General features: G+C 38.3%; 1 protein-coding gene, 1 non-coding gene and 1 pseudogene across 2 annotated transcripts; 1 reads left to right on the forward strand and 2 right to left on the reverse strand.

The window, feature by feature from the left end:
- Window positions 1-3,840: 3,840 nt before the first annotated feature.
- LOC139883738 (G-type lectin S-receptor-like serine/threonine-protein kinase At2g19130) lies at window positions 3,841-5,226 on the forward strand. The gene is made up of 4 exons (XM_071867875.1): window positions 3,841-4,137; window positions 4,295-4,442; window positions 4,553-4,804; window positions 4,892-5,226. Exons 1-4 carry the CDS (start codon window positions 3,841-3,843, stop codon window positions 5,224-5,226), a joined length of 1,032 nt encoding a protein of 343 aa, XP_071723976.1.
- A 633-nt stretch (window positions 5,227-5,859) lies between these two features.
- LOC139883741 (U5 spliceosomal RNA) lies at window positions 5,860-5,975 on the reverse strand. Its single transcript, XR_011771867.1, has one exon. It is a non-coding gene; the product is annotated as a U5 spliceosomal RNA (small nuclear RNA).
- Window positions 5,976-9,527: 3,552 nt separating this feature from the next.
- On the reverse strand, window positions 9,528-17,525 carry LOC139883740 (TMV resistance protein N-like; annotated as a pseudogene).
- Window positions 17,526-19,275: the final 1,750 nt, after the last annotated feature.

Genomic DNA, 19,275 nt, shown 5'->3' on the forward strand with positions numbered 1-19,275 from the left:
TGTTTTTGGGAGTTAATGTAGTCTCGTTAACCATTTTATCAAGCATCTTTTGACATACGAGCACACAATGGAAAATTTCTTATATGGTGGAACTCTTATGTTGCCATGGAAGTACTTTCCTAGATAAATTAATGACATTGAGTGCTAGTATGATTTATGTAGTATTATTCTCCTTAGAAAGGTGAATCCCAGCATGTCTTTTTGAAGGTGGGGTTGGGCATGACAATGCTTTTGATCCATCTGTAAATCAACAAAGCGTATGCTTATTTAAGCATACAAGCTTTGTATCTGACTCTCATGGAGGACAGATGGACTGATCCTCAGTTCAATATTAAATGTGCTCATAGGACCTTCGAAGAAACTTGATTGATGGTGGAAATGGAGGCAATGATAATAATGCTTCTTGCTTAGATGCAAACCAAATGCAGGTACTTATGTATATCATGGAAATTTACTTAATAAAAGTCCTAAGCCTAGTGTACGTATATGTTTCTTGAAGTTTATCGCCTGTATCTGATGCATATGCCATCTATCCAAGCAGTTCTAGCATGCAAGAATTCTCCCATCAATGCACCACAATTGATGCACCATAAACGTGGAGTCAGCTAGCATTAAGTTAAGGCCACGCAACTCAACCTCAGTTTTCCAATTCTAATTTCCAATTCATAAGAAAAACAAAATCATCCCTGGGATCATCCTTTCTAGCAATGCAGAGAAAAGAAAAAATGAAAAATCAAAATGAACAAGATTACCTTCTCAAATGGTACATAACAGGAACTTCACAGATTTCCAAATACAGACAGAAACTTCCTCCCATGCTCTGTGCCACTCTTGCCATTTGTTAGGCTCGATTAGATTCTTCCACTAAAGTACTGTCAAGAGTTGGTAACTGTAAACCTGTGAAGAACTGAAGTCCTCACTAGACTGAGCCTCCCATACACAATAAGAAAAAATCTCATCAAGGAAAATTCTACGAGACACACAACATAAGCCGGTTTCATAACAGCATTAAACCGAGGGACAGCAGCAACCGTCCCAAAAATTTTTACACAAAATTGTGTGGAAATGGAATAAACTCATCCATCTAGATTGACCAGGGCATCAATATAACAGGAAAAAACTAAAAAAAAAAGAGAGAAAGAATATCACGAAACTAGTAGTCAAAACATTTAAATCCGTGAATTACACAAAGGATTCAGTTGGGTAAAATCACAAATACCTGGTGGACGTCACAGAGTGGGGTTCCTTCGTACGAAGGGACAAGCACTGGCGGGAGGAGATAATCTTCCTCACGCAGATATCAATGGCTTTGGCAGCTCTAAACTCTCACTCTATGACTAAGCCATCACCATCCAATTTCAAGGATTGGGCCTGTGGGAGCTCTTGTCAGGTATGCAGCACAGAGCTGGCAATTTCAGGGAAACTGCTTTGTCTTGACATTGCCTCTCATCGGCATTATGCTCAAATAGAAACTTTTTTGGGGGGCGATCACCCGATGGTATAGTGAAATTCATCCATGCGGTACTTCGCTTCTGAGTGATGGTTGAGGGCTTTCCAGAGGAGGGTCTCATGGGTGAGGCCAAACACTAGGAAGTTGCGAGGGGAGGAGCATTTCCTCAGGACGTCCGAGATGGGCTTGAGCTCGGGGTAGGACATGCGGAAAGAGTCGATGGACTTGGATGCGTAGTGAAGGAGGGTGTTGATGACGGTCGATGGCAGAGGCGCGTTGCTATGGGCCGTCGTGGTGGAGGGAAAGGTAGCGGTGGCAGCGGAGGCGGCGGAGGTTGTGGAATACTCTCTGGTGTAAATGAGGGTGACGACGAAGGCGGTGGTCAAGAAGGAGATGAAGGCGAGGAGCCATAGGCGGTTGGAGCTTCCTTGCTTCTGGATGTAAGGGTGGAGGAGGATGAGTCTTGTGTTGCTGTTGTTGACATTCTTCATTTTGCTCTCTCAGTGAGAGAGAGAGAGAGAGAGTTACCAGACCTGTTAGCTCCTTTAAAGGAGTAAAAAGGGACTGTAGGTAAACGGAATTTTAAAGAAACGAATCACTATAATGATAGAAAATATTAGCTAGACTTACATTATTATCATTGAAACATATCGTATTAATCATAGCATTCTTTTTTTCCTTTCAAATTTTTATTTTGTGCGCTCGCGTCACGGTATAGTTACAATACTACTTTTCTGAACTATGAATGAGTGAAATCTCCTACTAATATATTCATGTAACGATTTTTAAATATCCCTTCATCAATCTGTGAAATTTGATAATATGCTTTGATCAATGCTATGGTACGGCGTTATTGTCGCTCTTTCTTATCAATGGAAATTAATGGGGCTTGAACTTCATTCAACGCCATGTGAAGTGGACCCATCTTAGGACTCAGGAAGATAGGCTAGCGGCGAGGGATTGGTGATGTAGCGACCCAACAACAGATTACAAGCCAAGAGTCTCTATTGCTTCTTTGCGTGGGCTTCGCTTCTTAAAGAACCTCCCTAGTTGCCCTCAAACAATTAGTTGTTAATGAATCTAGTTATCTTATCTATTTGGATTTTGAGGGAGACAAGTCAACTATAGCAGGCTTTATCTTGGTAGGAGAAGCATATGCACGTCACAATTTATATCCTATACACAATCACCCCTAATAATTTGAACTTTGATTAGAAATCCTTAAAAATTAATGTGACAACTTCTATATGAGATTATACGTGGCCCAATCATATTATTTGTGTGATATTGATTGGTTTGGAGTGGAGGCCACAGGGTTACCGTTCATCGTGCTCTCTCCTCACCCGAAGGACGACATGTGTTTTGCTTATAGATGCGATGTAAGAAGTTGCACAACTCCACGTGCTCTCCCCCTCTCCTCTCATCAAGCCTACCATCGAGGCTTAAGTAGTACCGACACTAAAACACGACACTCGACATGCGACACGACATGACACGACGCGTCGACATATCATTTATTAAAGAATAGAGAATTTCGACAGTTTGTGACACGTTATATATTAAATATATATTTATATTTTATCATTTTTATGATTATATTAATCAAATTAATTTGATTCAATTTCATAAATGAATAAATAATAGAAAAATAGCATAAAATGAATTTACACTAAAAACATTAATCTACCATTTGTTAATATCATTCATTATTTCAATTTGACAAATTCAACTCCATTTTAATAATTTATAAAATTTTGAGAGGAAAAAAACAAGCAATCAACATTTTAGACTTGTTGTCAGAGCATGTTGGAAGAGAGGAGAAAAAACAAATTAGAGGGTGAATTGTGTATCACAACAAGTAAGATTTAGAAGAAAAGAGAAGGCTATGCTTTTCTTCTTTCCTCTTTATCATTTTTTTAATTATTTATTTGTTTTTACATATTTACATTTTGACTTCTCATTAATTGAAAATTCTTAAAATTAACCTTGTACATGTTGGAATCACATGTTGAAAATCTGAACTTACTCATCAAAATTCCTGACTAAAGCGTCGAAATATTTGACCAAGTATTAGATTTTCCAACATCTGTTGATTGAGTGTCGGACACATGTCGAAGTGTTTAACATAACACAAAGGCTCCCGAAAAGTGTTGGTACTTCCTAGATTGAGGTGGGTCTCACCCACCATTAAGTCTACCCAGTGGTCAAGTTTGGTTTGCCATCTTTTGCCGCTTATGAAGCGTCAAGCCTCAATTTTGCAGACGAACTTTTTTTTTTTTTAATGCATTTCATTTTAGGGTACCGTTGAGAAAAGAATAAATTCTAAAATTGTATGATAATTATTTATTTGTGTTTTCCACATAAATCAAATCATTTAAAAAAAGAGTACCATGTCATCAAATGAGAATGAGACGTACGCCAAACAATCCTCGGTTGCCCCTCATAATTTTTCTTGGATCGTGCTTGAACCGACGGGGCTGCTCCAGCAATTAGTATGGGCAAAGCATATCCAGGAATGGAAAGTGCTTTGGGTACACCCAACAACAAAGTGTGAGATTTATCCCTCTTGTGATGCTCCAACTGCAATCAGAGAGATGCACCGCTTTGTGATTGCGCTCTCGGATACTTGGATGATCAGAAGCTGGAAGATCGTCAGGGCCAATGCGAAAGGAGATCTGCGCCGGAATGTAGTGATGACAAGAAAGATAATTTTTTTCCTCATGCGCAACACCACGCTTGCCGAAAAATTCTGATTCGTTCATGGTTGAAAACATTTAAGCATGCAGGTCATTTTGCTTGAGCGACTGTTCGTGCAGTGCATATGCTAACATTGCTGACTGTCAGATATGGACGGCTGAGAAGTTTTTGGTTCAACTTTTGGCCGATGATGTACTTTTGAGAGATTTCTATGGCCGGATCGCGCAATCGGACTTGAAGGAGGAGCGTAACAAAAAAGAGGAAACCCACTTCGAATTTCTTAACAGCAGTTGTGGTTGTGTCCTTAGCTTTTCTTGTGGTCGTTAGTGTGTCGCTGGTGATTGTTAGGACGAGACCGTCTGCTCATGCAGCAGGCGACCATTTGATGCATTTTGAATATCGGAGTGCTGAAGAAAGCGACAACGAACTTCTCTGAGAAAATTGGGGAAGGCGGGTTTAGTTCTGTTCACCAAGGAGTACTGCCAGACTCAACTCCTATAGCAGTGAAGAAACTTTTGAACCAAAACCATAGTAACAAACAGTACGTTGCTGAAGTTAGAAGTATCGGAACAATACAGCAGTGCAACGTGGTTCGGCTGCGCGGCTTTTGTGCAGAACAGTCAAAAAGGTTCCTAGTATATGGGTACCTTGCGAATGGTTCGCTCGCAGCTCATTTGTTTTAGAAAGGTCCCAACAACCTCGATTGGAAAACCAGATAGAGCATTGTCATTGGGATTGCTAAAGAATTAGAGTACCTCCATGAGAGGTGTCGAGATTGCATTATACACTGCGACATCAAGCCAGAGAATATACTGTTGGACGCAGAACTCGCACCACAGATTGTTGATTTCGGCCTCGCAAAACTCCTCGGATGGGATGTCAGCCGTGTAACTACCACCATGAGGGGAATCAGAGGGTACCTCCCACCAGAGTGGATTTCAGGGGGAGCCATCACGTCAAAAGTCGACGTTTTCAGCTGTGGAAAGCTTCTCTTTGAGATCATATCGGGAAAGAGAGATATTGAGGAGCTGAATAGCAATATGCGCAATTATCTACCACTTCAGGTAGCTAATTGTTAGTACAATTTCCAACACTAATCCAATCGCCAAAGGAGGAGAAGTCTTGCCACTCGTGGACTGCAGATTGAATGGACTCGTGGCGATGGAAGAAGTGTGCAGAGCATGCAAAGTCACTTGCTGATGCATTCAAGACAGCAAGCGAGATAGACCAACTATGTCTCAGGTAGTTCAGATTTTGGAGGGGATTATGGTCGTTGAAAAGCCACCAATCCCTAGAATTTTCTTGCAAATTGTAGGAAGCGATGAGAGTGATGCATAAAACAAAGCACTATGTCCTTTCTTTGATAATTTGTGGGCACGATGTAGCCCTAATTCATCATCCTCGAGTCTATAGTTACATCTATGCACCTCTTTGGCCGATGCCATTTGTAATATAAAGACGCAACAGTTAATGTCGCTGGTGGACTGACTGGTCTAGAATCTGCATCATGCTTACCAGACTTTGTAGGTTCCAATCGTATGCTACCATTTCCCCGTCCTCTCGTGGCAGAAGATCTGGTAAAGGAGTTTGTTGTCTATTCAGCTCATGTGTCTGCTCCTGATGAAGTAAGATGAACTCTATATTAAACATTTATCTGATGCCCTTATTGCATCCCTGTAGAACCCTCGACACTCGACAGTTGGTTGAGGCTCAGGCCAGTAGAGGCAAGAGCCTTCCAAAAGTGGCGTGTGCTGCTGAGCAGCGGCGTGCACACGGTATTCTCTAGTAAAAGGAGAAAGAACAGTTCGCTCTGTGCCTGCCAAAGCTTCTTTTCTGTTCTCTTTTATTGTTTGTTTGGATTTGTAACCAATGGAAACGTAAGAGCGGTCGGGTAACACGTCATCACTATTGTGTCCTCTGTGAATGAAGACGGGGCTTTGGGCGGTCGCAAGGCCGCGACCGCAGCAATGAGCACCGTCAGATCTAGGCTTCCAACCTCAAATCCGATGTGTAGAGAGAGGGAGAGAGAGAGAGGAAGAGAGGGACAGAGACGTGATTAAGTTTGGGGCCTCGACGGCAGCGTCATGCAGCTCGGACGGAGGCGAGACTACGTCGATTGAGTTGAGCTGGGCCAGCCACGGCGAGTGTTAACGTGGCAATGGGTGATGGGATTGCAAAGAGAGGAGGTGGCCATGGTGATATGTTGGGATTTGTTTCTCAAAACATGAACACATGTATTGGTAAAATTGAATCAAAATGATTCGCATTGGAAGTAAAAACACCTATACACATATCTCCAAAAACATTGTTCATGCATTTTATTAAGAAACATAGAGAAATGAAAAGGAGACTAATCATATTACCTATATACCATACTTAAAAAAAAATTTGATTATGACGTTCTTCAAGTCCAGGCCACAAATGTTTGATGTCATTGCATTGTAAATTATGACGTTCTTTAGATCCAACCCTACAAATGTTGGACCTCTAGTTCAAACACACCACCAATCTTGTGTCCAACGGTAGAGAGAAATTGAGAAAGCTCATCATTACAATTGTGTTAGTAATTGCTTTCATGTGTATCTTCAAGTACTGATATCACTAATTAATTGTCATACTAAAAGTTTTATTTTTTGTAATTTTAGCAAACACAAGAAGAACTCATTTCAACACTAGTAAGTGGACAGTGATGTCATACTATCTAATGGGAAGAATGTGAAAGAGAAGCTGCTACAGATGAGCCAAAAGGAAATCAAACTGACAAAGAAATTGTAATAAAACCGAGGCAAGGGATGTTACTCGATTCTGTAGAGGAACTCTAAGAGCATTAGAAAAGATAGGCTAAACAAGTCGGATTCGGTGGAGGAGCTCGCAAAATGGAGATGACAGTAAGATCCAATACTTGATTTTTGCTTGTTCTCGTTATGGAAAGAGTGTGGATTGCTTCACGTTGTCAAGCCAAGGCTATGTCAAGAACAATGTGTAAGCAAAGATTAGTGCTTGTTTATGTCCAGGTGGAAAGTACAGAATATCATCTTTCCATCTTGACCACAATCGTAACTTGAGTCCTGGGAAAGTTCGCGATCAAAGATGCCCCAAGAAGTTGGATGCTCATGTGAAAAGAAGGCTTGAATTGAAATGATAAAGCTGGTATAAGGATCGACAAGAATATTTTTAATCGCCTGTCGTTGAGGTAGGAGGTTATGAAGATCTTAATTTTGGCGAGAAAGAGCGTCAAAATTTCATTGAAAATGTGAGAAAGTTAAGACTTGGAACTGGAGATGGCAAAGCCATTCATAACTATTTTGTTTGGATGCAAAGTAGAAATGATAGTTTTTTCTATGGACGGAGTTGGATGTCAGTTCCAGAACATTCAGCATTCCACCAAGCGTCAGCACCAATCCTCCTAAAAATTTATACACGGAATTACGTAAACATGGAATATCCGTATACATCTACTCGGGCAACATAGAACAAATTGAAGGTCACTCAGCTTTCGAACAAACTGCTATACATTAGAAAAAAAAAAACTAGACAAAAAAGAGAGAACTAGTTTTAAACTCAAACATGGGACGGGCTTGGAGGCGTTCAAGAAATGGAGGGAGGCTCTCTCTGAATCCGCCAATCTGATGGGAACGCATCGGTATGATGGTTAATCCCCGATTTCAAACTCTTTTACCTTCTCATATCAAAAATAATTTTAACTGTCTGAGAGAGGAAGTGTCAAGACTTGACTAGCTTAATGCCAACACCAATCGACCAATCGAGTCATCGACCTAACCTATGACATCGATTTCTACCGTGTTTTTGTTGGGTATAAGTTAAGGACATCTGTATTGAAGTATGGTAGTTCTATTATCATTTCCAACATATGCTTCGAGTGGAAAAGAGAACTTGAAATGAGAAACCTGTGCTCTAAAGTCGAGTCCAATGCATCCTTTCAGAACTTTCTGCATTTCATCCATAAGATATATTGATTGAATAAAATGATCTGTATTCAATGGCACCGATATGTACATTATCCAGCAATAGTAAAGTTACAAAGTAGAGTCTGTCATATGAATTGAAGAGTATATATCGAAACTTGGCATTCTTCGCTCTACTCAATAGCAGCATATGCTCATATGCTTTGTATGTGTGTCTAATGAATTTTATTGCTACCGAAGCCATTATTAACTAGAGAAGACTGAAATTAATCAGAAATTTCTGGGCCCGTTTAATACTCCTCTTATCAGATTATGCTGTACACTTCAGGCTAGATAATGACTAATACTTCATAATCATCCATACCTCTCTCCCTCTTTTGTTTCAACAGGAATGAAGATGATTGGATCCTGGCATTGTTGAAGAGAGAGAAAAATGATGGGAGAGATCGGATGTAAACTGGAATATAGATCCTCGTAATTACAGTTTGGTCAGACAAAATAGCTATTTTACTAGAGAGATTGGTGTGCAACAATGCTGCTTCAGCTGAAGGTCAAAATGACAGAAGTTGTTTTTCATTGTAGAAGATTTTAGCTGCTTAAAACTGTTGTTGAAACTTGAGAATAGTACAGACAAAGGGAGTACACTTCGAGGTGAAATCTATGTAAGGTAAATTGTTGGTTAAAGGAAGTGGGAGTGAATGGAGTTTCGTGATAACGTGACTCAACCATAAATCGCCATTCTGTCTACTTCTCTTTTCTCCCCTCAGAAAGATTTCATTAATGGCACAGCAGGTGAGCAACCCGCTACAAGCTGAAGACATTACAGTTCAAAGAAGCCTCTAGTTATGACACAATACTTTGTTTACCTATCCAATTCTGTCTACCTTGTAACAGAGGAATCAACTAATCTTCCCATGGTGTAGACCTTTTGATCTTTGACGCAATTAGATCAACACTTTCTTAAAGATATAGATCATATCAGATTGAGCAAAACTTGTTATTTCAGAATTTTAGAGTATGAAGCACTGGCATCATTAATTGGATTAAGAGAGGTGACCGAGGTCTAAGTGACATTCATAGAGCAACTAGGAAGACCATGGCCATTCAACAAGCATCCACTTAAGTTTGCTTTAATGCATTCTGCATCACAATTCATATAGAAAGAGAGTAAGGAATAGTTCCTCAACAATGTCAGTATAAATAGCATGATGCAAAACCCGTATTCCATTGTGATTTTCAATTTTAATTTAAGGAGCAGACATTTTAAAATTTCTTGTAGAGATGAAAAAAAAAAAGAAAACGGAAAAGCAAAATGCATTGGAATCGCTTCCTCTAGAATCAACTCCTCAACAAGTCGTGACTAATTTGACAGGAATGTTTCACAAGCTAACACTCGTATGACAGTTGGTGCCGGTGGAACCATAGTTAAGACCATCTTATCTTTGTTAAGTTGATCAGCTTTCCTCTCCATCTGTTTCAATTGGACTATCTTCTTCACTGGTGTCTATTGAATTGTCTTCCTCTGAGTCTCTTTCCTTGAGAAGCCAATTTGTTTCTATCGAATGAGGGCATTGGGGCTCGACCCTCAAATCATCCTCCTGTTGCTGGCATATTAGACGGAACCCACACTTCTTCATGCTTCCATTTGAAACGCTAAGGCGAACTTGAAAATGACTCCAATCATTTTGCAGATACTTCTCTACTTCCCACAGACCTCCGTGCGGAAAAAATTCAAGCCACACATGATCGGATTCCAGTGAATGAAAGCATCTCGTATGCCAACTCACCCTTTTGCCATTGACAAAAATTTGGACCTCACATGAAACAAAGACCACTTCTCCTTCCTCCAGCCCAAGAACCACACAAAGTGCAAGTCCTAAGAAGTTGTCATACAGATCCTTGGGAACCTTGAAAGATATAGATCCCTCTTCACAATGGTGAATCCATCCTGGCATCTCTCCTCCAATTAGGAGAATGTCGCATATGTAGAGTTTCGCCGTCTTCCGGAGATACTGTCATACAGCATTCAAAGTGAGAGAGAGAGAGAGAGAGAGAGAGAGACCTCGAGTATTGACACATCAGCCAGATCGAACCCTTTCCGTGATAATCCACAGCATGAAGAGAAGTCAACGCGACCGAAGTTGGAGAGACTCAAAAAATCTGGGAGTTTTTGTAGAGATCTGCAATTATTTGCACTTATGTTCCCAATATTTGGTGGAAGCTGAGGAATCTCTTGCAGTTGCTTGCAACTATCCAGATTCAAGGCTTTCAAATTATTGTATTCGTTCAAGCACGTCGGCAGATGAGTGAACTTATTTTTTGAAAGACACAGGTCACTCAATTTGAGAAAATTAGAAGGCTTCTCAAGGAACTCTAATTCTGATAGATTGCAGCCCTGAAGATCTAGCGTGGTTAGATTTGGGAATCCCAAGCCACCATCAAGATTAGTTGGATCCTCCAAGTTCTTTGGAAACATGATAAAATTTGAGCAATCCGTAAGACCCAGATAGCCTAGATTTTGCAATCTATAAATGCTCGATGGAAGCCTTATGAGATTTTTGCAATTCATTAAATTTATATGCCTTACAAAGACAAGATTATCAATGGATGCAGGGAGTTCTTTAATAGCCGTTCCTGCTAGATGAAGTTCCTCTAGATGTTCTATCTTTACCAGAATATCAGAGAACTTCTCAAGTTTAGAGCAACCATTAAGATGAAGTTGGCGAAGAGATCTTGTCTTGAGTGTGCTAGGAAAGATACCAAGATTAGAGCACGATAGTAAATATAAAAATTCTAACTTGTCAAGATATCCGACGGATTGGTGAACCTCCACCAAGCTTTTGCATCCATTAAGATTCAATCTCTTCAGATTTGGAGCGGATGAAACGTCACAAACATGAGTTAGGAACTCGCATTGACTGAAATCGATGTCCTTCAACATTCTACAATCCTGCAAATACATATCAGTGCAGTCATTAAGTTTTGCAAATATTTATAGTTATAACAATGAAAAGCTAATCATTGCAGGGCTTACCTTAAATGTGACTCCTAATTGTTTGATATGACTATTAAACATAAAATAGTGACCAATTATTGAAAAAAAAAAAAAAGAGTAAGACTTTGGTTTTTGACACGTTATATGGATTTCTTAAATGCTTGGGCCCCGAAGGACTCGTCCATCACTTGGATACGCTTCGGCAATAACTTGTGCCCACCATGAATGGCTTGAAAAAAATGAGTAGGACTTTGGTTTTGGGGTCCCTAACGAGCTCCGAATAAAGCCCAAAAGAATATATCTTCTTGAATAGATTTTAAATGCGAAAGCCCCACCACAACAAAAATCACTAAGCGAGAAATTATACTAGATAATTTCTTCACCATCATTCGTAACTTTACTGTCGATAAGTAGTGTCTTCTCCACACGTTTTAATCGAGCGGGCCAGTTGCCCGTCTCTTTTGGTTTAACATGACCCCCCTAAGAATAAGTCCGACCGGCCAAGATTCTCGCCGATGGATTTTCCTTGTTAAGGCCAATTTTCTATGTTAGGTCAAACAACAAATCCAAGATGAACCTAAAGCGGGCCTCAGGATTTCTGAATGGAAGGCCATGGAATGGCCAAAGTGATTGGGCAAAGAAAGTGGTCATGTTAGATTCATCCCCTGAATCAACAAAATTAGGCAATCAGTTTCTACCCAACATGAACCCCCAAGTAATTTGGATGGACGACGCAGTAAACATCTGGACCTCAAATGTAGAGCTAATTTAATGTTGAAATGCACGCAGTCATGTGATAGAACCCTCTAAATATAAAGTTATTTTCTTTATGACAATTAGTTTTATTATATTTATTTATTTGTAAATGATGTTACATAATTTTTGTGAGTATGAATTTTTTTATTGATTTTTTACTCTTATTTATTTTCCAAATACTTTGATCTCGATCAAAATTTTGATTATATTGTTACTAATTTGAATTTCATACTTTACGTAAGTTATTTTTTCTTAACTTGGAGGTTATTCAAAGGTATCCTTTCGACCCTAGCTATCAAAATCGTCTGGTCCCTCATTGTAAACACAGTTGATTTATTGAAGTTTTAGTCTTGGAGGTTGTCCCTTATTATTTTTCCTTTGTCTGTCTCTTTGCTCCTTCAAGACCTGTTTGGTAACTATCCTGTTTTTATATTTTTTCTGTTCTTTTGTTTTTTTTTTTGGTGAAATTAAGAATTATGTTCTTTTTTTTTTTCGGAACAAAATAAAGAACAAAAATCCGTTGGGTAACATTAGTTAATTTTTCTATTTTTCGAAATAGAAAAGTGGTTAGGGAATAAATTTGAAATAGAAACAAGAAGTAAAAAAAATTTACTTCTTTGTTTCCAGGAACAGAAATAAAAAAATTTATTTCTGAACAAAAATTATTCCCATGAACAGAAATGTTACCAAATACATAGTAGATTCCTAGAATTTACAAGTGATCAAGAGAGTGTTGTGTCCTTGGAGTGGCTTACAAAAACGGTAATTCGGCTAAGGGAGACCTTTATCTTGTCTCCTCGTTCCTATTAACTGTAGTGTTCTCCATCTCACTAAGATGGGAAAAAAAATCGTTATTTATTCCTTCAACACAATCCGAAGCTCGTGGGACCGAAGAGCGTGACAAGATAATTGAAAGACAATAAATATAGTACTATATGCCCATGGGTTAAGTGAATGCACAAAATTGATACTTGAAAAATTGAGCAAAGCCACAAATTTAGAGATATTTAAGAGAAAGAAGTTGCTGATAAAATACACAATACATTGAAACATATTAATATATGTGGAAAGAAAAAAGATATTCCAAGATTTCAAAAAAAAATCTGTCCTCTGATAAAAAAGATTCAAATCTTGATATTGAAACTTGTGAGAGATCAAATAAATTTACTTAGGCATTACTCTATGGATACAACATTTGCAAAGTAAGAAACTGACGACATTTTCGTGAATAAAAAAAAAAAAGATCCTATCGAAGATACCTTTTACTTTATACAGTAGTATAGATGATATGAATGTCAATATAATTACACATACATACATATCTACGTATATAACTTACTTTGCGAAGCTACCATCATGTGAAAAGTTACAATGTCAAAATTACTCAGGCATTTCTCTATTGATACACCATGCAAGTAATTGTCTGAGTTAGGCTTATTTGACTAAAATATGATGGGCTGTCCTACATGTGAAAAGTTACTGACAAATTTGGGAGATTTCTCGTATATATAATTGGGAGGTCTAAGACGCTTTAGTAATTGATTAATTTGGTTGAGTGTTTTATCAAGTGTCCCACACAGACCGGATAGTTTCTGGAGTAGCCCTAAGAAAATACACGTGCTGGATGGAACATAAAAACTAAACTGTTAACTTCATGTACTTAACGTCAAAATTTGAAAAAGTATGCTTGGTGATATGGAGATTAGGTGTGGAGTAAGTAAGACCGGCGAATGAATCCCGAGCAAAACAAAAGGTAAGATATTATAGTTCTAGTAGTAGCAACAACACGCAAAAACATGCCCATTTCAAATTCATTTTGAATTTTTCGAAATTCGATGAGACCTTCTTAGGAACTTAATCTTTTGAAAACTCAATTGCTCTTTTGAGGATTTAGGCACAATTGGCCGGACAAGGGACATCACGTAAGTACTTGCGCTCGTGTTTAATATTCTGCATTTGATTTCTCGTTGATGATTAATGTTGAATTTGGTCTCGCTAGTCGATTCCACGTTATACGAGACGAGCCCTATATCTTATTTGAGTGGGTTAACAACTTTTACTTTATTGTTTCGAAATTATTAAAGGTTATAAGGATTTAGCAACATTTTGTCTGCGAAGCTTATCGAAATGTTAAATTTACTATCTTTTAAAAAATACCAACTCTTGTTTGAGTCCTTTTAACAATGTTTATTTCATTTTTGAAATTAGCACCCGTTTTTTCGGTACTTCATTTTTTTTTTGTTTGAGTTACCAATGTGCTAAATTTACAATTTTTATAGAAAATAACCAATTTCTATTTGAATCACTACTAATTTTTTCCTAGTGTTTTGAAATTATCAACTGTTTCAATAATCTATGAATGTTTATTTGCCAGCTTACCAACTTGTTTAAGTTACTATCTCTTCTAGAAAATTATCAACTGCTAATTGAGTCCACTTACCAACGTTTATTAGATTGTTTGTAAAAATTAAAGTTGCTTTTATAATTTACCAGTATTTATTTGTTGAAGTTATCGACGAGTTGAACTAACTCCTATACTAAATTACCTACTATTTCCCAAATTACCAACTAATCCAATAATTTACCAACAATTATATGCAGAGCTAATTTAAGACCTCTTACATGAAAGTACCAACGGATATTTGAGTTAGATTTCAATATTTAATTGATTGTTTCGAAGGTACTAACCATTCTGATAATTAATTGACATTTGTGGCAACTTACCAACTGGAAAAGGTTAATGAGTCACATACAAATTTATCAACTCTTATTTGAATTAATTACCCATATTTAATTAATTGTTTAAGAAGTACCCACTGTTTCAATAATTTACCAAGGTTAATTTGGAAAGCCTACTAGCATGTTAACATTAGCACTCTCTTATGAAATTACCAATTCTGTTGAATATTACTGACATCATTTCAATTACCATCATTTGTGGTGATTAAGTTACAAACTCCTATTTGAGTCACTTACCAACTTTTATTTGATTGTTTCAAAAGTATCAACTATTCACATAATTTCACGTTTGCTTGGGGAACGTTTCAACCTGTTTAAGTTGCAATAAATAAACGTTGGTAAATAGACTCAAATAAAAATCGGTAAATTTGGTAAGAGTTGGTGACTTCAACATGTTGATAACATCTGCAAATTTGTTAGTAAATTATTAAATCAAAAAGTGATTTCGAAACAATTACAAAAAATGTCTTTAACCAAATCAAATAAGAGTTAGACTAACACTAGATGATAACCTAACCTGTGAGGAGTTAGAAAATCACTCAAATTAAGATTAGTAACTTGCAAGTGCTTAAAAGCTCCTTGAGGTTCGACCGCCTACTTAAGTTCAATATCTCTAAATTTGGCATCTCTAAAAGGTCAGGAACACAAATCAGCGGACTTACAGTGGCTAAAATTCAGAAACTTGAAATTCTTAAAACACTGCAAATTTAAAACCACAGCTGAGCAAGATTTTGATAAATTCAATTTGAATGCACCAAAAATGAAAACCGTCAACTAAAGCATTTATGACGTACCTTTAAGTTCCCTCCAAATTCCATAATCCGGCTTTTAGGCACGTCAAAGCAAACAAGTTTCTTTGGAACACATACGGGAGTGGATAAAGGACATCCAGGCCATTCAAGCCACCTTAAATCATTAGGAAGACAATCGAGACCTCCGCTGATTTTAGCATTCAGAATTATGAGCAATTTCAGTCTCCTCATGTGCGTGAAAGCACCGGGACTGATGACTAGCTCTTTTTGTGTTGGCAACTGCAGCACTATGCCTTTAACAGCATTGGTTCCCTGTAAAGGGAAAGAAAATAATCATTAATAACTGACCACAATTAGGCAACGGCATGTAAATTAAAGAAGATAAGATTATCAACGATTTCATGAGAAGCACTTACCATGTCCTCTGACAATACTTCAAAAACATCATCATAGCACCATAATCTACTCCGTTTCCCAGGTTCATCTGGATACTCTTGTTTAACGATATCTTGACCCATCAGCTCAATCAAGTCATGCATTTGTACATTTCTCTCTTTGTCAATTGTCACTAAGGATCGCTCTATTAGAATTTGCATCCCAATTAAAGTCTTTAAACCACAACCATCAAGAACTCTGGTTACATAATCCCTTTCTCTCCCCTTAAAGAAGCATGCAATGTCAAGAAAAATGTCCTTTTGATTGTTGTCCAGCGCATCAAAACTTATCTTGAGGACATTGTTTATATCTTTATTAGGACTTTCAGCAAGTGTTTCCAATGTACTCTCCCATTCCCCTCTACTTCTGTCACGTAAAAGGCACCCAAGACCACAATCGCCAAGGGAAGGCCATTAGCGTAGCCCAAAATATTATCTATGAGATCCCTGCTTATGTCTTTCGTCTGGTTTCTTGGAAAAGCATATGAACTAAGAAGTTCAAATGCTTCACCTTGATCTAATGGTTCAACTTTATATACCTGATCAATCCCATGAGAAGTTAGTACATGTTTATCTCTTGTCGTAATGATGATCCAACTCCCTTTTCCAAACCATGCACATTCTCTAGCTAATGCATTTAACTGGTCCCCATGATCCACATCATCAAGCACAAGTAAAATCTTCCTGCAGCAAAGTCTATCTTGTATCAAATTAGCGCCTCCATCCACACTTAAGACCTCTAAATTTTCTTTCCATAATATCTGGGATAGCAGCGTTTTCTGCAAATGAACTAGGCCCTCAGGTTTACTGGAAGTTTCTCTAACATTTGCAAGAAAGCTGCTGCACCCATCAAACTGACTGGCAATACTGTTATAGACATCTTTAGCGATAGTGGTCTTCCCTAAACCTCCAGTTCCCCATATTCCTATCATCCGAACATCATCTAAGCCTATACTCAACAACGACATTACTTTTTCTACCCGGCAACCTAGACCGACGGGATACTTGGCAACACTCAAGGGTACTCGTGCTACTATAGTCGAGATCTTTTTGACGATGCTCTCGATGAACTTGGTAATATCTCTGCCAATACAAAGCAGCAAAAAGAACGAGAATAAATGGAAATATACAATCCATTAAACTAACTAAAACTAACACGAAGTAAACAATTACTCTGTGACATTCCCAAAAATGACTCTTAATGCACTAATCGATGTCATCACGTATAAAAAAAATTAGAAAATTCCAAATTCTTTTCCGGGGTCGAATAGGAATAATATGATTACCCATGGTCATAATGCCAACCGGACAAATTGGCCGCTTCGATTAGGGCTTTCCTCCATTTCTCCACCCTCTCAGAACCCTTTCCCAGTTTCTCCTCGTGCCTGGCCAATGCCTTGCCATAACTCTCTCTCTCTGCCCTCGAACCTCCCTCGGCTCCACTCTGTAGAACACGGGCAACACCAGCTGCCCCTTGAGCCTCTTACACTCCATTACCTTCACCAGCTCGTCCAAGCACCACCTAGACGAAGCGTAGTTCTCGGAGAAGACGAGCACGGCGATCCGCGACTCCTCGATGGCCTTCGTCAGCGCCGGCGAGATCTGGTCCCCGGGCCTCAGGTCCTCGCTGTCGATGTAGGCGTTGATGCCTCGATGAAGCAGACACCTGTGGAGGTCAGCGAGGAAGCCGCGGCGGATCTCGCCTCTGAAGCTGAGGAAGACATCGAACAGCCATTTTGCTTCGGAAGAAGAAGAAGAAGACGACGACGACGACATTGGAAGATAGAATCTGAGCTTAGTTTGGATTCGTGTCGAGCAATAAGTGATGTTTTTTATCGTGGAGTTGGTCAAGAAATCGATGCGGACTGAGAAACATCAAACGTCGCACCGCGTTAGGAAAAGCGCCTTTTTCTTTTCTGTTTTTTCTTTTCATTTTTCGCAAATGGACGATAAGTTTTTTTTCGTTCATTTTTATTTTAAAATTGTTTGTTTTTGTCTTACAAAAAACCGGGAAAGTGACTTTATTTTACGGGTGTTCAAAATGAACCGTTCGAATCGGGAACGGCCCGGATTGAGCCAAATCAGCTAGTTGGGTCTGATTCTCAAGAATGTCCATCTAATTCCTAATTCTTAAAAGTGAAAATTGGATCGGACTATAGACTAACCAAATATAATTTTATTACTTCAAAAAAATTTGTCAAATGTGAACTAAGTACTATCTTATTCAGTAGCATCACAAGTTACGACACAATAACTTTTCATTCATCATTACTTCCATCAATATTTTAAAATGTGTCATTTTATCATTGTGCACAGATACTTTTTAGTGATTTAAAAAAAAAAATTATCGATTTCATTGGATCAGATCGGAAATCGAACATCCCTACTTTATTTTATTTGCCAAAGTTCAATATTATGCAAAGCATATAAAAAAATTAGGTATAAATTTTTGTATGCAATAAAAAAATTATTATGTTCAACCCAAATCCGCTATATTCCATTCCAATATTTTGTCTTCTATAAATGGTAACATATCTTTCACATTATTAGGTAGGAAATTGTTTAGATTTTTTTGCTTATTCAACTCATCGTGTCCCCAAAAAATAAGTCATGAAATAGATTTTTTAATGCGTACGGGACACAATTATATTTTTTCCCCATTAATTGATTTTCATATTTTTAAGTAGCCATATTTTGCTTAAGAATGGAATGAGGGAGTCATGTGCATGCTTACATCATTCAACTCATCGTGTCCCTAGAAAATTCTCTTTTCTATTTTATTTTATTACTTTTTTAAAAAAAGGAAATATGCACCAAGCTTAACCTATGCGCTTTATCTGTTATTTACACATGATACGTACGGAAGATCCCAGCTTGGTAAAATACAAGCAGTGTTGTTTGAAATCGAGGCTTTACCTTTTCCAATTTTTTTAACTACAACCCACTTTGACCGATGTAACAAGCCGTGATCTCAATCAAATATTTTTTTGTTAATTCCTTTGGCGAGCTTTCTGAAAACAAGCCTCAATGCCAATGTCACTTCTTTGGTCGCGAAAAAATTAACACAGAAGAAGAAGAAGCCATTAAAATTTGGTAAAAGGAGGTAGGTGCTGGTGTGTTTGCTTGGAAAATGAAGGTGCTGAAGGATGAAGCGAGATCTTAAAAGGTAAGCTACTCCATTGGCCACCCAATAAAGTACTTGGCTGTGGCTTCCAGGAAATGGCGTTCGCGATTAGTGAGATTTGTTCCCCATCGGATCTTCTCGGTACTTTCTTTGCACGCAGAGGCATGACTTTCTTTTTTGAGGGTCAACAAAGAATATTATATTAATTTCCAGCTTTGTGGGCAAGGCAGATGAGAGGATGTGGCAGGAAATTGGAGAGAAGGAGGCGGTGCCCGGTGGGCTCAGCAAGCTCGGCTTGGGATCCTATTCTTGAGAACTGATGTATTGTGGCACGGGGAAATGTCGCTAGCGTGATTTGTTGCATACTACTATTTTGGTAGCTAAAATTCGCCTGATTTTTTG

This window comes from Rutidosis leptorrhynchoides, unplaced genomic scaffold, assembly GCF_046630445.1.
Source record: "Rutidosis leptorrhynchoides isolate AG116_Rl617_1_P2 unplaced genomic scaffold, CSIRO_AGI_Rlap_v1 contig442, whole genome shotgun sequence".
In the NCBI taxonomy this organism is placed as follows: domain Eukaryota; kingdom Viridiplantae; phylum Streptophyta; class Magnoliopsida; order Asterales; family Asteraceae; genus Rutidosis; species Rutidosis leptorrhynchoides.

What these genes read in the sequence shown, in the direction of transcription:
- LOC139883738 (XM_071867875.1), top strand. Translation starts at nt 3,841, where the DNA reads ATGTCATCAAATGAGAATGAGACGTACGCCAAACAATCCTCGGTTGCC. An exon ending in AAGGAGATCTGCGCCGGAAT is followed by an intron (nt 4,138 to 4,294) that starts GTAGTGATGACA and finishes GCTGACTGTCAG; the next exon opens with ATATGGACGGCTGAGAAGTT. An exon ending in ATTTCTTAACAGCAGTTGTG is followed by an intron (nt 4,443 to 4,552) that starts GTTGTGTCCTTA and finishes TGAATATCGGAG; the next exon opens with TGCTGAAGAAAGCGACAACG.